Here is a 21,129-nt window from a genome sequence, read left to right as displayed (position 1 = left end):
TGTGGTAGAGCATTCCGAACTTTTATTGGTCTGATTAGTCTCAGTCAGGCACATTAACATAGCCATATCATTTTAGTCTTCTTCGATAATGAAGGACAAAAACCAGCCATATTTATATAAAATGTTGATTATGTTATGTACAGTGTTACAAGTATAAATTATTCTTGATTTATAGCACTTCATTTGACCTCAGTCCATATTTGTCTCCCCAGATTTCTCTGAAATTATCTTTTTATTTCTTATGGCATAGTAGTATTTTGTTACATTCATATATCATAATTCGCATTCCCTGGTTGTATACCTATTTAGTTTCTAGTACTTTGCTACCATGAAAAATAGTGCTATCAATATCTATATCTACAAAGTATCTTTTCCTTTTTTTAATCTCTTTAACTATGGCCTTGGTTTCAGTATTATTCAGTCAAAAAGGTATGCACATTTTAATAACTTTAGAAGAATAATTCTAAATGGTTTTTTTTTCCTGAAGGTAAGTTTTGGAACCTTAAGTTGCCATTTGGACCATCTATACTGACCCAGTGTTCTAAGTGTATGGAGAATCAAGAGACAGAGAGGGGAAAAGATGAAGTTAGTGGAAGCTCCACCCATTCATCTCCCATTAGACTAGACTGAACATTGATAACTGAAGCTCTTTGGCCAATGAGAGGAGACTGGTCTCTCCACTTTGCTGAAGTCTTCCCCAACTGAATAATTGACTACCACAGGTCACATCTAGGGCAGAGAATTGAGTTGGAAATGAAATCGTCCTTCCATTAGGAGCACAATGAGGTCTGTGCAGGTCTTAAGCTTTGGGAACAAAGCTCCAAGGCCATTTTTTCCTTTGCAAGAGAAGCCAGCTCATCTCTTTCTCAGACTATTTGGTCTGAATAATTGCTAGAATATCAGAAGAAGAAGGGGCTTTAGAGGTCTCTAGTATCATCTTCCTCCCCATGCAGAAACCCCCCATAAACCTACCTTACATCAGATTGTTTAGGTTCTCATTGTAGTTGTTTGTTCTTCATTCTTGAAGGGAACTAATCTGGAGGGTGATTTCTTGACTTGCAAGTGAAATAGATTTAAGTGAGACAAAACTACGCAAACTCATCAGCCTCATTTTCTCCTTCAGTCATCATAGTCCAGTGCACAATTGGTGCTGGCTCTGAATGCAGGGTGGACCTTGATCTTTTAAATTAAAGTCTTTCCCAGGTCTCAGTTTGTCTGAGGCAACACCTATTCAGTGATTAAAGGCTATCTAGGAAGTAAGGCAAAAAATTACCTAGATTGCTTTCACAAAAGATTCAGCCTGGGAAGGAAGGACCCTCAGAATTTCTGATCAAAATAGAAACAATTGCTATTTACACTCATGAAAGCCTATAAAAATGAAGAACTTATTATGTATGAAAACTATATCCCATTTACTGAAAAGCTCTGTTTGGAAGTTATCTTTATACATGGTGTCCCAAACTCTTAATGCAATTTTAAGTTTTTAGCTTAAAACTGCACTAAGACTTTTGGGAATTAGAATCTAAATCTGTGTCTTTGTCATTTATATTTATTAATTCTCGTATTATTCCTTGCAGAAAAAATGATCCATTCAAACATAAAATTCAAATATCCCACTTCCACATGAAAACACTTCAAACACATGAAGGTTGATATCATGTTCTCCTTTGCCTTCTTTTCTTTTTTTTTTTCTTTTTTTCTTTTTTTTAGGTTTTTGCAAGGCAAACAGGGTTAAGTGGCTTGCCCAAGGCCACACAGCTAGGTAATTATTAAGTGTCTGAGACCGGATTTGAACCCAGGTACTCCTGACTCCAGGGCCGGTGCTTTATCCACTATGCCACCTAACCGCCCCCTTCTCTTCTCAAAATTAAACATTGCCCAATTCCTTCACTTAATTCCCATATTTCATGGTCTTGAGTCTTCTCCCTAGCCTAGTTACCTTCTTCTGTTTACTCTCATCTTGTCAGTGAACTTCTTAAAAGGTGGTACTTCAAGGAGTAGACACAATTTTTCAAATGACTATGGTAGACAACAGAAAGATCATCAGTTCAATCTAAGATGGTAGCTATTTTGAACAACAGTGCTTTGGGTCCTATAGTGAGTCCCCAGTAGTGGCTAAATCTCAACATTTTCCTTCTCTTTTCTGTTTTGGTTATCATTAGTCCCTTCCCAGAACATGGGCTGAGATAGGAAAGCATCCCTAATTAAATATTGAGTAGACAAAGAATTTTAGAGTATTGCTAAAGAGGAATTGAAGCATCTATGTATTTCTTTTACTCATGCATAATTTTTCTCTAAACAAATCTATAGTGCCTAACAGCATCTTGAATCTGCTTTATTGGCTTTGCATCATTGTGCAGAGGACAAAGCATCAGGAGAGCTAGGCCTTAGTACTGGCTTTGCCAGAAGGGAAAGGTATAGAATCATGAGATCTCAAAGCAGGAAGGTTCCTCAGAAATAATTGAGTCCAACTCATACCTAAGTACAAATACCTATTCAATATCCCCAACCAATTGTTTCTGTTCAAGTATCTCTTATGATGAACTAATTACTTAGCAGTGAGCTATAAGGTTACTTCTGGATATATCAAAATTATATGAGTAATATGTGTAAAAATACTTATGTATACATGCACATTTATATATAAATACACACACACACACACACACACACATATATATATATATATATTATATATATATATATATATATATATATATATATATATATATATATATATATATATGCATAATGTGGAGAGCCACAGACAGACAGAGACCCCAGAAAGGGTGCTTTTATTCCTCAGTCTAATACTCCAGAGCTCCAATCAGTTGGCTACAGGTAACAGAAGGTAATGATGAGATGTGACTTTCAATGCTGCTATAATATGAAAGAATAATAAGCTCCCTGATGAAGAGGCTTCTTAGGTACATGAGAGAATCAAGTAAAAGGAGTGAACCTGGTGGGACATACTGAGATATCTTTCATTGGACTTCTTTTTGAATGGAGGCTTTGGAAAAACTTTTCTGCCCCGCCCCCCACTCCAGCCCAACAATCTTTCAATCAGAAGACCAGAATGTACTGAATATACCGATGTGTGAGTGACATCACTATATTCATATGTGTGTGGTACATAATTAATATATATATATATAACATGTGTCACACACATGATACAACATGCTGTTTATTACATTCTCATGACATGCCTATATAATATTGTTACATGACACACATAGTACATATGTTATATAATGTATATGTATAATATTCAAAATATAGCATTAATAATGCGAGCACAATCAGTAACATATTGCTTGTGGTAATAAGTTCCATATCACAATTTGTAACATGTACCTTAAAGTGCTATATAAAGTTATTTTAATTATTATTATAGTTCACTCAGAATTTAAGTTCCATTATGTCATGAGCACTTTGTACAGCTGATGAAAGAACCATCTGAGTGAGTCATTTTTCTTTATTTATTATCTGTGTCACTAGTTCCCTATCATATTTTTTAATCCCATCTGAGAGATCAACTATGATGTAGAAGTCAGCCTAATTACAGTCACTGGAAATAATTTTTTTTCCATGGCCTTGAAATCCCTTTCCCCTCTCATTTCCATCCTCACAGACAGATACTTTTCAGAATCCTTCTCTTACTTCAAGTATCACCTCCTCTGTGAAGTGTGTATCTTTTTGTCTTTTTACACTCAGCTAATGGAGTAGCTTATATGTAGTAACGTTAACACCTATTTATTGGACTAGATTGTACTGTTTCAATTGAATTAGACTGGCCTGGTTTGGACTGGAACAATCTGGATCTCACTGGATCCGATGTGATTGAATTGGACAAGATTAAAGCAGACTGGACCAGTTTGTGCCTGAGTGCATTAGCCTAGATCAGATGGGGCTACACTGGACTGAACTAGATAGAATCAGAATGAACAGGACTAGACTGGGTTAGATTGCATGAGATGCTACTTTTATATTTCTCTGTACTGCATTTCCCAAAAGGTTTGCCAGTTAAGAAAAATATTTAGACTCTCAAATATTGGGGGGAAGGGATTGTTCCTCAACTTGTAAGAATCTCTGTTTTAGGCTTTCATTCACAGGTTTTTCAAAAACAGGTTAGGACTGGAGGGAATTTTATCTTCTATTTCCATTTAACATCTGCTCCTTATTTTCATTCCTTTCCCCCCCCAAATGATTGAAGATAATTGAAAAATACAACAATTCCTTGCTTGGTTTTTTAAACTGCTGCCCAACCTGTGATGAATTGCTCTTACTATATATTTTTTCTCTTTTTAACAACTGCTGACAAAAAAAGGACTCCCACAGTAACCCACCAGTCTGTATATTGCAACCATCAGTGATGGATAGTTTTCCATAGACTTATTGGAGTAAAAGTTGCTGATTGGAAGTTTTAGTCATAAATTTAATTTTCCTAGGTCAAGAGCTGAAAGTCATCACTCACAGAGTATTATTTAAGATGTCAGGAATAAAGTCTCCTACTTCAGAAACACAGTAGAAGAATGGAGAGAGAGCCAGCCTCACAGCCAAGGAAACCTGGGCTTTAGTCCAACCTTGTTCTCTAAATACATATGCACACATGTGTAAATGCCACCAAACAGATATAAAACATACATGTCTTATGTAATATACCTCACTTACAGATTCACTAATTTATGAAATATACATAATATATATATATATATATCATATGGTACACAAAACACAACATAAATAATGCAAACATAATTGATGACATTTTGTTCATGTGCAGTGTCATCATATCTAACTGATCTTTCATTACATTTGAATAATACTATATTGGACAGCTAGGTACTGTAGCAGATAGAGTGCTAGACCTGGAATCAGGAAGACTCCTCTTCAAATCTGGTCTCATACAGTTTCTAGTTGTGAGATCTTGGGCAAGTCATTTAACCCTATTTGTCTCAGATTCCTCATCTGTAAAATGAGCCAGAGAAAGAACTAACAAACCATTCCTGTATTCTTGCCAAGAAAGTCCCAAATGGAAGAATGAAAAGTTGAACAAGACTGCATGGAATGATAGTTATCTTCATATATTCACATCTTTGTGATATGATGCAATCTAAACGAAGATCTATGAAGGATCTGGGAGCCCTCTTAAAATGGAGACTTTAGAAGGATTTGTATTTTACCACACATCCTAGCACCCCAATCAAAGAAGCAGATAGCACTGAGTATTAATGAAATGTGAGTACCAATGCTGAGATATCTATATAATCCATATCTATATCTATACCATCTATATAGCTACATTCTAACATTCATCTATATGCACATGTTATAAAACATGTCACATATCACATGCTATATAATTTGCATCAGAATATATAACAAATACTTAACAACTATAACTTGCAAATTACAGCATTATTAATAGAAGCAAGTCCTTTCCCTTTATGTGAACTGTCTCCAGTTGCACAAAATAGAGTTTGATTTGAGCAGAGTTGGGTTTCTTAAAACTATCTCGTGTCATGGACCTCTCTGGCAGTTTGGTGAACTATATAGACCCCTTCCTAGAATGATGTTTTCAAATAAATAAAATAAAATGTATAATATTTTAAAAGAAACTAAAAATATTTATCAAAATATTTTTTAAAAGTCATGGACCACAGATGAAGAAGTCCCAAATTAGAGGATTTTTTAAGGTTTCTTTCAGCTCTAAATCCTATCAACTAAATTCCTGGGAGCCAGATTTTCCCAGTGCTTGTGAAAGTGTAGTAGACTCTGTCTCTAAACAAAAGTTGATGAGGGGAAAAAGGCATTCATATGAAAAGCTTTATCTGCAGTCACCTTTGCTGGAAGACTTCCAGGCCAAATACCAAGCAACATGTGTTCTGAGTGCTACCATGAACATTGCTAATGTCTCTCTCTATCCTTAGAGATTATAGGGTTCCTTCAGCACCCTGGATAGCCTCCAGTTGCTTAGAGTGGAGGATAGTGGGAAGAAAGTGTACATGAAATATGACTCTTCAGGGTCTTTTATTTCTTTCAATAGGGGAACAAGGGTACTAGGCCCATGAGTGGTTTGACTCTTCACTAAAGGATTTAATTCTATTAATGAACAATTCAGAAAAGAGCTATGATAGTATTGTGTGTGTGTGTTGTGTGTGTGTGTGTGTGCTTATATGTTTAAGGGAAGTTTTATTGCCCTGAGAAGAATATCTGAATGGAGTTCAAAATGCTTTTAAAGTTCTCTGTTTAACTTAGCTAATTAAATATATGTAGGTCATATACTAATATCAAGAGATACTGAGGAGACATGCACACACAGAAACCAATTATATATGTGTCTCTCTACAATCCCCAAACAGTTTTTCCTATGATTTTATACAGAAGGTAGGGGAGGTGGTCCTTGTCAGCCACTCAGGAAGCTTCAAGTTTAGATGGGGAGATGGGATGTACACCTATGAAATAGGACATTATTAAATAGCATATGGTTGTTTTAACTAGTATGGCAATGTTGCTGGTGGGGAGAGAAGGGATGGAAAGGCAAGACTCCCTAAAGAAGGTAGATGCCAAAGCACCTTGGCAGGCTAAAACAAAGAATTAGTTGATTCTAATAAGATGGAATTTAATAGGGGCCAATGTGAATTTCTGTTGGAGGAAAGAGCACCCACACAGCTTTGAAATACTGGAATGCTATTATTATATAAATGGGCTTAATTATTGTTATCTTCTACATTTAAATTGCTATAAATCAACTTTATAAGTATAGGATAAGTAAGGCATTATTTTTATATGAAAAAGACCAGAGTGCTTTGAGTGGACAGCAGGGTCAGTATGAGTCAACAGTGTGACCTAGCAATCAAAAAAAAAAAAAACTAATGTAATCCTAGATTTTACTAAAAGAAGCATAGCATCCAGAACACGAGAATCAGTGATCCTGGTCAGAGTATATTGGAAATACTGAGTTCAGTTCTGGTTGTCACATTTTAAGAAGAAACTCAGTGAGTTAGAGAAATTCCAGATAAGACAACTGGGATGATGAATGCTTATGCCATATGAAGAATAGTTGAAGGAAATCAGGATATTTTACTTAGAGAAGATGTGAGTTAAAAGGAAACATAGTGGTTGTCTTTGAGTATTTGAAGGATTGCTACATGAAAGAAAAGTTGGACGTATTCTCGTTGATGCCAGAGAGTTTTGAGAGACTTGGTAGTGGCTAAAAGATGCAGAGAGTCAGATTTCAATTTGACATAAGGAAAAACTTCCTAATAATTAGAGCCACCCCTAAAGTGCCATGGTTTGCCTCAAAAGGTAATGAGCTCCCATTCACTAAAAGTATTAAAAAAAGGAAGGCTATATCAACCACTTCTTTGGGATAGTGTAAGAGGCTTCTGGTTTGGGTGTCAGACCAAATATCCTCTGAGAGTTGTTCTCACTCTGAGATTCTGTATAATTCAGTAGAGGATGTGAAGTAGGCAGTGATATAATGGAAAAGAACCCTGGACTTACAATCAGAAGACTTGGGTTCAAACCCTAAATTCAACAGCAATCATAATAATTTATCTAGATGCTCTCCATATTATTTCTCTCTCATTAGACATAAGCTTCTTGAGAGTAGAGACAGTCTTTTACCCCCTTTGTTATCCCTAGCACTTACACACTGCTCTTAGTAACAAATAATTATTGATTATCTTTTTTCCTTTCCAAGCTCTAGATGCGATCAGTCAAATTGGGATTAGTCCTAGGTGCCACAGTTTAAGGACAATTCAGTAAGTTTAGGTGAAAACTCAGTTACCTATGCAAATGTCTTGAGATTTACAATATGGGAGACTGATTACTGGGGCCTTAAGAAGTGTTAGAAGCCTGCAACTATATTTTCATATTAGTCAATTTAAACAACACTACCTCTAGCACATTACTGTATCTGAATAGATAGTTGCTATTATTCTTACATTACAAGACTGGTAACATTTTTGTTCTCATTCCCAATATAAAGTATTTTGGAGGAGAGCCTTGAAAACAAGTATTAGAAGTCATGGAGTCTAGTGATTCCTAATTTTTTTGAGTAGAGAGACTTCTACTATTCCTTGTTTTCTCTGACCCTACTGGTACCTGTTCATTGATTGTGATAATGCCTGATTTGATATGAATCCTTCGGACTAACTCTATGACCTAATTGAATCCCATCTCCTCATTTTCCATAGAACTGCAAGCTCAGAGGGGAAATGTGAAATACCTTCTTTAAGGCTATCAACTAGTAAGTAGCAGATCAAGGGACAAGAGACCAATCCCAACTCAGAAGTAGTGAGAATGGAAGGATCAGTGGCCAATCTTTCCGTCTGTTGATGATTTCCTATTGATCCTATGCACAACTTGCTTTGTAGACAGAGGCTTTTACCTCTTTTTTGGTATCCCCATCAATTAGCATAATGTCTGGCACATAGAAAGCACTTGATAATTATTAATTGAAATGAATTAATTGACTTGAAAGAGGAAGAATACACAGACAAAATGGTTTAAATGAGTGGCCATTTTGGGGGGTTTTCTTAAAATTAACATCTTAAATAACATCTTATAGATACAAAGTGAGAATCTGCCAAAATGAGGGAGTGGGAGAAGAAAAGAATATCTTCTGCAACTTTTCTGATAGCACGAAGAGGCTACATGTCCAACACCTTGTTGTCCCTACCCCAATTCTGGGGTTCAGCCTCGGTGGATCAGTGGTTCAGTCTTCCAGAATCAATGCAAGTAATTCTAGAACTCCTCCCCAAATTGAAACACTCAGATAAGCAGTTTAAGATGACATGCCCAAGGACTAGGGCATTTTGTGCAGGAGCAACCCCAGTTACAGCAAGTGAGAACCCTAGTGAAAGGGTAGGAAAATATCTTTCCCTAGAAGACATTAGGAGAGAGCAGCCTCCACTCACCTGATGTTTGCCATGCCCTGCTTACATGGTATAGCACTGTTCTTATGTTACAATATTTATGAAGAAGAAGAAACTGTATGGGCTCATTTTGTGACCAGAAAAATCCAGACCACACCTTGTCATTGGTCATCTAGCCACATTATTCATGCTTGTCTTTCATTAAAAGTGAGACTGGGCAACATAATATAGATGGCTTAAGACTTCTTACTGCTGGAAGTATAATTTGACACAATTGAAATCAGTTGCTTGACTTATTCTTTTCTCCTTCTTTCTTTCATTCCTCATACACATATCCTGACTTCTTCCATTGCCTGTCTGCATTGAAGATCTATATACATACTTTGAGAAAGGAATTGTTATTCTAGCATCAGAGGGAGAAAGATTAATTTGGTCTACTTTTTAAAATTTGTAACTTTGCAATAAATTCCTCATTTGGTTTTATTAAGATTAATTGAGTGATCTCCTTTTTAAAAAAAAGATTAATGGTGTTCTGACATTCTTTAGGCATAATGGGGATTGAGGGAGGAAGATGTGAGCATTGATGTGGAAGAGGTGATGTCCAGTTTTTCAGGACCAGGCCTTGGTGGACTGATGCTAACTCTGCTTTCTTCTTTCCCAAAGGCCATGGCAATGGGGATGATGACTGAGTACTACCACTTTATCTTCACAACTCTGGTAAAGTATGACCTCCTCTTGGTTTGGGGCAGGGAGGGAGATTTGAGAGAAGATTTGAGGAGATAGCTTACCGGCGGTATTTCCTGTTCTGCAGAGTTTGGGGCTCGGTGGAAGGGAGATTTGGACTAGGGAGGGGAGAATACCTTTTGTTTGGTTTTAACTTGCTGTAAAAGGTCCTCTTAGGTTGCTACATTGAGCTCTGGCTTCTGAGGAAGCCATGGCTGACCTTGAAATGAGTCCTGCAAATGACTGGAGCTCCCTGAATCCAAGCACCAGCTTCACGGTTCCCCTGTACCAATTAAATGGGTATTTCCCAGCCACTGAGAGGAAAGCAGGCAGCCTGCTCTAATGGAAAGACCTGGAACCAAAAAGACCTGACATCTAAACTACCTCAGGCATTTCCTGGGGCAACTTGGGGCAAGTGATTACTTCTCTGAGTCTCAGTTTCTTCACCTGTACAATGGAACTAATAACAGCCTGTACCTCAGGGGATTATTGTGAGGTCCAAGTGGGACAATATGAATAAAGGGCTTTGCAAACCTTAGGAGTTCAAGAACATCCCTCCCCTCCACTGATCTGTCCAACCTTACCTTCCTTATTTACTTTACCTATTACTTACCTTTCCATTCATCACCTGATGCTCACATACACACATACACACACACACACAAACACACACAGCAATTTTAGCTTTAATAGATTAAAAACTAAGCTAAGATTTTTTAGGATAATTTTTATACGTATGGATATATATGTATACATATATTATATGTTTGTATATATATACACACATAGGCATATATGAGGTGTGCTGAAAGTCTTAGAATAGTATATACACAAATATATGCATAAATATACACAATTAATCAGCATATATTTATTAAGCACTGTGCTAGGGGCTATGAACACAAGTACAAAGAATGAAATAATCCCTACTGGCAAAGGATTTACATATCTAATGAGGGAGATGACTACATATAAAATGTACACAGTATAAATAGTCAAATGTATATGCATGTATCTATTGTAATTACCTTCTCTGGGTGGACACACACACACACACACACACACACACACACACACACACACACACACACACATCTCTCTGTCTATCTCCACACACAGGAATGAGATATTAGGTAGTTTGAAAGAAGGGCACTAGGGGGCTCAGGATAGGCTTCAGACAGAAACCAGTGCCTGGGCTGTATCTTCTAGGAAGAGGACTGTAGGAGACAAAGGCTGAGGACAAAACAAAGTTCAGGCAGGAAGGAACTGCCAGGGCAAAGTCATAGAGATGAGAGATAGAGTGATGGGAGGACAGAATGAAAGTCAGCTTAGCTGCATCACAGGACTGGGAAGAATATTAGAGCTAAGTTGTATGGGGCTTTAAAAATTCAATAAAGGAGTTTATATTTTTTATTTGTATGAGTATTTTTATAATGTATATTTAAATACATATTATATATATATGTATATGTACATATATATATATATATATATATATATGTACATTTCTCTAGGCCTACTCATACCTGCCTACCTACATATACATTAACTCTCCTCTTTACTTATTGTACCATAGTCACTGCTACCTATGTACTGGTCCCAGATTGACAGTGGACAGACCACAGAGACCAGCAGGAACCTGAGACACATCAGGGACATATAGATGATAGGTTTTTTTGTTGAAAAACAACAGCCTAGTTTCCTCACAGGTCCAAGCACAGACTCAATGTCCTCTCCCATAGATATCTCAGACCAGGAAAGAAGCTGGAATTGTACACATAGAAACATTGCCTTCAAGTGTTTTAAGATGTTGATGTCATGACCCATGTTGGGAAAATTCCCTACTGACAGACAAGCCTATGTACAAAGGATTTAGCCAATTTGCTCTAGTGGAAAGAAAAGTAGAATAAACAAACTTGCCCATGTGGGAATCAAATCTGTTATCTTTCAGGGTCCAATCCAATCAAAATGCATTTCCTTAAAAAGGCCACTATGTGCTTCGAACCTAGGTTACAAATAAGGAGGGGTATTGAACCTGTGATTTCCTTAAAATAGTGAACTCCTAGATGAGGATATTCCCTCTATCACTCACACACCTGGAGACCTGCTGAAAGCATTAAGAAGTTAAATGTCTCATTCAAGTTTATCCACTCTGCTGCCTGTGTGCTGAAATGTATAAGAAGTCAAAGCAAAAAAAAAAAAGTCCTTACCCTCATTGAGTTTACAATCTACTAGAGGTGTATGTCACATAAACAGATCTATATATGTATATATATATATATATGATCATTAAATTTGGGAAAGAGTATCAAACAATTTGGGAAAATAAAAAAGGATTCTTAGTAGGAGGTTGTAGTGTGTTCTAAACCTTGAAGGAAGCTTTGGATTCAAACTGCTAGAGATGAGGAGCAAGTCTACACCAGGGATGTCGGACAGCCCACTCAGAAGCATGGAGGAATGGGGGGAGGGGAATACTGCCTTCATAGAACCGGAAGTGAATGGATTTGACTAGAAAAAATGGGTTACTATCTCCCATGATCACTTAAAAAATGAGATTTTGAGTCATAGGAACCTCAACATCTGCATTGTTAATATCCTTTCAATGAAAGGCATTTCCTTTTGAGAGGAAGTTGAAGAATCCTGGGCTTGAAAAAAGGCTGAGCAGCAATTTCAGGCATTTCTGTCTTGTAATGACCCTCCCTCAGCCCCCTTTGTATTCAGTCTGTAGATTGGAACCATTGATTCTCAGTTAAATGAACACTGCGGATTGCATCAAATACCCCTACCCCTTCTTCCTCCTTTCTTTTCATCTCTTTCTCTTCCTTCCTCTCATGTTTCTTTTTCTCTCCCTTCTCCCTTTCTTTGTCCATTTTCATCCTTTGAAAGCATTTAAGAGTGTTCAGAAAATCCAACATGTAGCTGTCAATTATTAGTCTGTAAATGAGAGCAAACTAAGTAGCACAATGGATAGAATACTGGCCCTGAGGCAGGAGTACAGGAATTCGAATCTAGCCTCAGACACCTGACCCTGACTAGTTGTGTGACCTTGGGCAAGTCACTTAAATCTGATTGCTTCATATTCAGTCCATCTTCCAGTTGTCCTGAGTCATATCAGGCCACTGGACCCAGATTTCTCTGAGGAGAAAGTGAGACTGGTGACTTAACCCAGCACCCCTTCACTCACATCCAATTCATGTGCTTATCATAGTTATCATGCTTATCACCCCCCTGATGTCATGGTCTTCTTCAAGAATGAAGGATATGGGGGCAGCTAGGTGGCACAGTGGATAGAGCACTGGCCCTGAATTCAGGAGGACCTGAGTTCAAATCCAGCCTCAGGCACTTAATAATTACCTAGCTGTGTGGCCTTGGGCAAGCCACTTTAACCCCATTGCCTTGTAAAAAAAAAAAAAAAACAAGACACTTATCTGAAAGTGCAGGTGACATTAAAAACAAAAGATATCAAGAAGGAAGGCCAAATAGCATCAAACAAAAATATTTCTTGAGTGACTCTTATGTGATCCAGACACTACAGGCAGCAAACAAAGATACAAGTCAGTCCCTGCCCTCAAGGAACTTATAGTCTAATGGAGGTTAGACAACTGCAGACATCTATGAAAACAAGATATTCAGGATAAACAGGAAATAATCAAAAAGGGGAAGACACTAAAATTGAGAGAGATTGGAAAAGGTTTGGCAAAGAAAGTGGGATTCTAGTTGGGACTTAGTGCCAGTGAATCACAGAGTAGCTATCAACCAGTAATAGAACATTTCAAGCTCCTATTGGTCTGATCAGTCACAGTCAGATACACTGTCATTTTTGGCTTCTTTGATAATGCAGGTCTAGAACCAATGAACCACCCAATTGCAAACAATTAGAGATTAGAATATTAACAGAGACACTTTGAAACTGGCCTCTCAAAGCAAAGTTGGAGGTGGCCTGGGGCAGATTACCATCAGCAGCTGCCACTTCCTAGGAACTGACCAGATTGGACCTGCCCCACTCCACCCCTTTACCTAAAACACACACACAGACACGCCCCCCACAACAGGCACCCCCCCCCACACACACACAGATACACACACAGACACCCCCCCCACACACACACACACATCACAGACACCCCCCACACACACACATACACACACAGACACTCCCACACACACAGACACCCACAGACACCCCACACACAGACACACCCACACACAGACACCCACAGACACATACACACACACACACACACCCCATTCCAAACCTCTAAGAGCACCATGATTCCTCAGGAACATAGAGGTGAGACCCATTTTTCTTAAGATTGGCTTTTGAATCTGGGAAATACCCACAAAGGTGAGGCAAATGGAGCTCTTTGGAGCACCACGGCCTGAATATATTCCCCCATTGTAGTCGGGTTCAGAACTAACACCCTGAAATAAGTCCCCAGGAAGACTGGTTAGGAGCCAATCGGCAGCGCCTGAAAGCCCGGGGGTGTTGGTTTCCACACAAGCAGTGGTTACCGAAGAGTTTCTGGGCAGATTGGCTGATGTACAGCTTTGGCCACAGTTCCACTGAGTAAGAGAGTAAGGGGCTTTGGAATGGCCTCCAGGATTTCCCTTTGGGGAAACCTCCGCTCCAGAGCCCTGCCCCCTAGCACTGACCACACAACCGGCCGCATGACTGCACAGCCCGGCCTGCCCCGTGCTGTTGACGGCCATGCGCTTTTCTGATCTTGGAATGTTTTCCCTGATTTTTCTTGCTGTGTTACGGGCAGGAGTGGGGGGGGGGGGACCCGGACGAACCAAATGAGCCCAGGGGGCCTTGGGGCGCATCAGAAAGCTGGAGGCGGCCTCCACTTCATCAATATTTAGTCAGCCTTCTCTCTCTCGGAGATGCATAATGCATAGCCCTGAGCACGCCGAGAACGTTTGAAATCTGGCCGGCTTTCTGCGGGGGCCTTGGGTTCCTCTTTGACAGACAGTGTCTGCAGACTCCTCTCTCGTTGGCCCGGGTTCCGGCGGGCACTGCGGGCGGGACCACCAGGGGCCTGAGCTCTTTAGTAGCCAAGGTTTCCTTTGAAGTTGTTCATTCTTCTCCGACTTCAATCCTGTTTCCTAATCACCACGGGCAGCGACCAATTTGAATTTCTATGGCAAGACCCACAGTCCTAGACTTGAAGAGACAGAAAGGAGGGGAAAGGGGGAAAAAAAAACCCCAACCCAACGCACAACAACAACCCGAGACCTATTAGATTAGCAGGCTGAGCCCTGGGGAGTGTTGTAGGTCAGGCGACTCCGGCGGAAGATGGCAGGCTGTGAGCTAGTTCCTTCATTAACCTTCTGTGTTTTGATTAGACTGCAGAGTCTCAGTCCTGGGCTTGGGTTCTCCCCAGCAGCCAGACGGTCTGACTGGCACGGGGAAGCCCTGGGGAAGCCCTGATGAGTGGAATCCAGCCCTGAAAACAGTACCCTTCGTTTCATAGGTGTTCACTTATCCTAAGCTTTACCCCACTCCAGAACCCAGGGGCATCTGAACCCAAGGGTTCAGAGCTTTGCTGCTTCCTCTCCCAGGAAAGGATCCTTCCAGCATGTCACATCCCTCCCTGGGCATTGTTATAGGAGAAGGTAGCCACAGAGAGGGGTAGTCAGGAATGATACAGACTTCTGGCATCCGGAGGACATTGCAAGCCCTGGTAGGATCATGAGATTTAGAATTGGAAGGGAATTTGGAGATGATCTAGTCTGGTCTTCCCATTTTACAGTTGGGGAAACTGAAGTCTGAAGAGAAAGATGACTTCTTCAAGGTCCCACAAATAGAAAAACATTAAGAAACTTGATATTAGTGGAAAGAGGGTTCGATTTGGGGGTCAGACGACCTCAGTTCAAATACTGGTTCTGCACTACAAGTCCTTTCACTTCAGTCAGTTGATAAAAATGACAATAATGATAATAACAAAAAATAACAATCACAGTTTTACATGACTCTTTAAAGTACAAAAAGTGCTTTTTACACATAATCTCGTCTGATCCTGAAAACAAACCTAGGAAATAGGAGCTATGTTCTTTCACATTTTACAAATAAAGACATTGAATGGTGAAGTGACCTACCCAGGGTCACACATCTAGTTCAGCATCTGAACCAACATTTGAACACAGGCCTTCCCGACCACAAGTCCAACATCCTTTAAAATGAGTCCCTTCTAGCTCTAAATCTGTTCCTATGCTCTTATTCTGGGATTCCAACTTCAATACTATGCTGGGCCTGGAATCAAGAAGTTCTGAATTCAAACTAAGCTCAAATACTCTGTAGCTGTATTACCCTCGACAAGTCACTTATCCTCTGCATGTCTCAATTTCCTCATTCATAAAATGGAGATAATAATAACAACCATCTCCCAGTATAAGAATTAAATGATACAATATTTGCAAACTGCTTTGCAAACCTTAAAATTTAAATATGAATAATAGATTTTATTATTTTGTTATTCCATCCTCAGTAGACTACGCGATACACTACTCTGTCTCTTTGGCTCTTCCAAGGATGGTAGAGAAATTGTCAGAAGTTTTGTGACTTCTAGGGAAGTAGAATGTTCTACTTTTTCAACATTCTTCTCTCAGGCATGCCTTTGGGATTCTGTTGGATTCCATTTATCTTTCTTTCACTCACTCTCAGATTCAGATTCATGTTTTTACTGGGCATTCTTCTTGTCCTTGGGCAATTAGGTAGCACCATAATGCTTTGAGTCCTGGGTCTGAAGTCAAGAAATCTTCCTCAGATCAAATCTGGCCTCAGACATCATTTAACTATGTGACCCTGGGCAAGTCACTTAACCCCATTTGCCACCATTCTTCATTTGTAAAAGGATCTGGAGAAGGAAATAGCAAATCACTCCAGTATCTTTGCCAAGGAAACTCCAAATGAAATCATGAAGAGTCATACATGACTGAACAACAATGAAACAGTTTCTTGTCCTTAATGCTGTGGAGGATATCAAGAAAGGAAAAGATCGCTTTTTTGGCATGGGTAATGATTCATATGGTCTTCCCTAGTCTCCCGACCACAGGCTGTTGTAAGGGATCTGTCTCTCTTGTAACCTGTTGCCCACCTACCCACTGTCTCTTCTTTTTCATGTTATATGGTCAAGTCCTCCCCTATGCTTGGCCTTCCTTTAATGCCTCCAGGGCTGAATTAGAAGTTTCTCCTTCCAACCCACAATTTCTCTTCTGGGACCCGATGGGCTTACCCAAGTGACCCTGATAGGAGAAACTTAGCCCCTTTGCCAGACCACTGGAATAAACAGTAAAGAAGAGCTGGACTCATTATTCTTGGTCTAGAGACTTCAGGATGGTTATACATACTAAGTGGAATAGGTGATGAGAAAAATTTGTTCAAATGGCTATGAAGGTGGCTTAAGCAGGCACTGTGTAAACGCTTAGAGCTTGGTCAGACATCAAAGGCCAAGGTCATCCACTGCATCCTAGGCCATTGCCAGTCCCAACTTTCATGCCATTGGTCCTCTTTGAAACCAAAGACAAAGAAAACCAACCCCACCCAGTCCACCATATTTAACATTAAAATCCTGCTCTGGGCCAGTTGCTATGAATCAGACTCCAAGAAGAGTTAACCTGAGGAGGGAGTCAGAAAATCATAAGTATCTTGGCATATTTTTAATCTGCCTTTCATCTTAAATAGTTTCAGATTCCTGAAGACCTAAAGGACTCTTTCCCTGAAAGACAATTTCCCTTGTTCTCTATTCATTTTGTACACATAACCTATTCCTCTAGTAAAATGTAAGTCTCCTGAGGGCAGTGCTTATGTTGTTTTATTTTTGCATTTCTACCCTAGCGCAATGCCTCAGATTTAAAAAAAAAAAAATTGTCCCTGACTTATAATTCCATTTATACAGTAAACTTCTTACATGAAAAAATCCTCCACTAATGTAAATTATTTCACTAATGTAGACCAGCAACTCATCTTTAACTTAATAGCATTTATTAAGCATTTACTGTATGCTAGTAACTGTGCTATTTTACAAATACTTTCTCATTTGGTCCTCACAACAACCCTGAGAGGTAGTTGTTATCATTATCTGCATCTTTATAGTTTGAAAAACTGAGGCAAGAAGTTAAGTGACTTGCAGAAAGTCATACCACTAGCAAGTGTCTAAGGGTGGATTTGAACTCAGTTCTTCTTGACTCTAGAAACAGAACTCTTATTTACTTCACTACCTGGTATTATGACATGCAAAGGAGCTGGAACCTTGATCATTCCGGCTTCTTCCCTGAGTCTTTCTCACCCTTCAGGGAACTGAAGAAAGTGTAGAATAACTGAAAGCAAGAAGACCAAGAGCTCTATTCCTCCAAACTCTCAGCAACTCTGCCTCTCATTCAGGCTCAGGAGCATTGAATAATCAGTCTCCACCAAAGAAGAGAAATTCATATAAATGGACCTTAAGACTCAGGTCACACCATGTTTCAGAGACAGAACTTGAACCCAAGTATCCCTGATGCTCAGGCCGGTTCTCTGTGCATTAACTACTCTGCTTCTTGAATTCACATCTAGTAGATATTTAATAGATGCACTTACATGATACTTAATATATTCCATTGAATTGAACTGAATTACAGGTACAACAACAGAGCTTCCTTCCCACTTTCATGTTGACTCCAGGCAGATGGCCCAAAATAGACGTGTTTGGTCAGGAGTGAAAGGCTATCCATCTTGTTCCCTTTCAGAAACCCATGTCACAGACTCACCCATTTAAAAAATTACTGAAACTTATTTCTCAAATGCAGAAGACATTTTAATTACCCTGGCTGCCATTATCTATTCCAGGCAGCTCCGAGCCGTTTGCAGATAACCTCGTATTAATCAGCCCCAGCTGAGCCCCTCATACATGTCATGTGTAGGTAAACGCCTGGAGGTGGAAAAAAAAGAATTATAATAAATTAATAGATAAGCAATCACAATTAATGCCACTTCCCTGCACTAACAGTTATATCACGGGAAAGATATTTTAATCTGTCATTCCTTAAGGCAGTGTTTTTCTAGCTCATGATGCTTGTGCTTCAGCATCTCCCCGGCTAGACCCATGGGGTGCTAATGAATTAGTCTATTATGTTAGACTGAATGTTTCTAAAAGGTCCCCAGTCGATACTGAATACAGTGTGTCAACATTTGGCATCCAGAGCTACAACTTCCTGCCAAGCAGTGAGGTTGCGAGTAGTTCAGTGCCTATAGGACCCAGGGTCCTGGCCCCATCCAGCTGTGGAGAAAAAATTAGGTCTGGAGCAAGAACCTTCTCCACTGTCCACATGTCCTAACAGAGATACATGTCTTAGTAATGATGAGGACTGGATCCTGCTTTTCATCCTGAATGATGGGAACCAGAGTCATGAGATGCAAAGAACATCCTACCTTTAGAAGCAGAATCCTGATTTTGCCACCTACTGCCCCTATAACCTTGGTTAAGTCATCTTCTCCAAGTGTGAGTTTTCCTTCATCTATAAAATAAGGGAATAGGATACAATGATAATATGACTCCTTTTGACCTTTAATTATATGATCCTATTAGTCTTAAAGGAGTCATGTTAGACCCCCAGGAGGAATGGCTGACACTGAAGTAGCTAAAGTCACAAATTTAGCAAGACAATTTCCTTCCCTAGCCTCAGCCTTCTCACCTATACATTTGGGGTAATGTTTTGCCCTACCCTCTTCAGAGAGCTAGTAGGTGGAAAGCGTTGCATAAGTATGATTAGGAAGTTATTTTCCTTCCCTAACCTCAGTTTCCTCATCTATAAAAGGACAGGGGTTGAACTAGATGATCATTGATAATCATCCTACCTACCAGAACTATTGCAAAGATCTCATATATGAAAATGGCTTATAAAGTATAAAATATTATTTAAATACAAGGTATGATTGCTATTCTCAATTTGGAGGGAAAGAGATCTCATTATAGCCCTGTCAGTCCTGAAGATATGTTTCTAACCCTTAACTTGTCATGTTCTGTGAGTCTCAACAGCCCAAATCAAACATTTTTTTTGTTTATTTGTTTGAAAGCATCTGTTTTGCCAGCCAGCATTTCCCAAAATGGAAGCCTGTGATTCCTCCATTAACACTTAAAGAAATGTTTATCTTAGCAGTATTTAAGAAGTCTGAATATTCAGAAAATGCTGTGTCCACATCTCTGATTTATTTTTTTAAGCTAAAATCTTTTTTTAAATAATTATTTATTCTCTTTTTGTACAAATAATGTTTTTATACATTAATAAAATATTGTTGTTTAAGAGTAAACAGAATACCCCCTCCCCCCACAAAATATAGATTTGCTTGAGCGATAAAGTAAAGGGGAGAGAAAAAATTTTAAAAAATAATAGTAATAATTATAGGTTTGGCCAGGTGGCGCAATGGACTGAGCCCCAGCCCTGGAGCCAGGAGCACCCGAGCCCATATCCAGCCCCATACACCCAACAATCACCCAGCCGTGTGACATGCAAGCCACCCCAACCCCAATGCCCTGCAAAAACCAAAAGAAAAAAGAAAAGAAAGACCCAAAATAAAATAAAATAGTAATAATAGCAGGGGTGTCTGGGTGGGCACATCTCTGATTTTTAATGAGGGCGTACTACCTTATGAAAAGTCATAAGTTTTGAGATGTTAAGATGGAACCGGGGCAGCTAGGTGGTGCGGTAGATAGAGCACCAGCCCTGGAGTCAGGAGTACCTGGGTTCAAATTCAGTCTCAGACACTTAATAATTACCTAGCTGTGTGGCCTTGGGCAAGCCACTTAACCCCATTGCCTTGAAAAATCTAAAAAAAAAAAAGATGGAACCAACTTTTTTCAAAATGCTTTTTTTTTTAGTTTTTAATTAATTAATTTTTATTTTTTTCAAGGCAGTGGGGTTAAGTGGCTTGCCCAAGGCCACACAGCTAGGTAATTATTAAGTGTCTGAGACTGGATATGAACCCAGGTACTCCTGACTCCAGGGCTGGTGCTCTATCTACTGTGTCACCTAGCCACCCTTCCAAATGCTTTTTTGACAGTTTCCTATATGGAAAAATAATCACACCTCCCTGAATTTAAAAAAAAAATCTATTGGCATTTATTGAGTATTTCCTACTATGCTGTAGTCAATAAGCAAGTGTTTGTGAAACCTGTGGAGAGAACAGACCTGGTTTCTACCTGCAGAATTTGTGATGGAAGCAAACTTTCCTGGCTATACTATTCCTAATCTCTTCTATTCCAGTTCTCATCAATGAGACCCTCATCCCCCATTCCCATTTACCACTCCCCCCACACCTTGGTATCTAAGCAGAACTCTTTGTAAAGGCAGAAACTGGCTTGGTTTCCAAAAATCCATCAAAAATGTGGCACTGAGCCAAGGGGCCAAAAGCTGCCTTTCTTCTCTCTGCCAGTGGCTGCTTGTCCTGTGTCATCCTCTCCTAACGTCTCAGAATTGACTCATTCTGATGCAGCTTCTGAGAAAAATGCTAAGACTGGGATTTCTCCCTTGAAAAACAGGTGCA

The 21,129-nt window shown here is 39.3% G+C and overlaps 1 protein-coding gene across 1 annotated transcript in view; it reads left to right on the top strand.

The window, feature by feature from the left end:
- GRIK3 (glutamate ionotropic receptor kainate type subunit 3) overlaps nucleotides 1-21,129 on the top strand; it is a 309,202-nt gene that overhangs the window by 185,182 nt on the left and 102,891 nt on the right. The window contains exon 6 of the mRNA XM_074216447.1: nucleotides 9,549-9,602. Within this exon, the coding sequence (XP_074072548.1) occupies nucleotides 9,549-9,602 (54 nt within the window). The remainder of the gene's footprint in view (nucleotides 1-9,548; nucleotides 9,603-21,129) is intronic.

Source organism: Macrotis lagotis, chromosome 1, assembly GCF_037893015.1.
Source record: "Macrotis lagotis isolate mMagLag1 chromosome 1, bilby.v1.9.chrom.fasta, whole genome shotgun sequence".
In the NCBI taxonomy this organism is placed as follows: Eukaryota; Metazoa; Chordata; class Mammalia; order Peramelemorphia; family Peramelidae; genus Macrotis; species Macrotis lagotis.
Note: the sequence above shows the minus strand (reverse complement) of the source record. Positions and strands in the feature narration are given on the sequence as shown.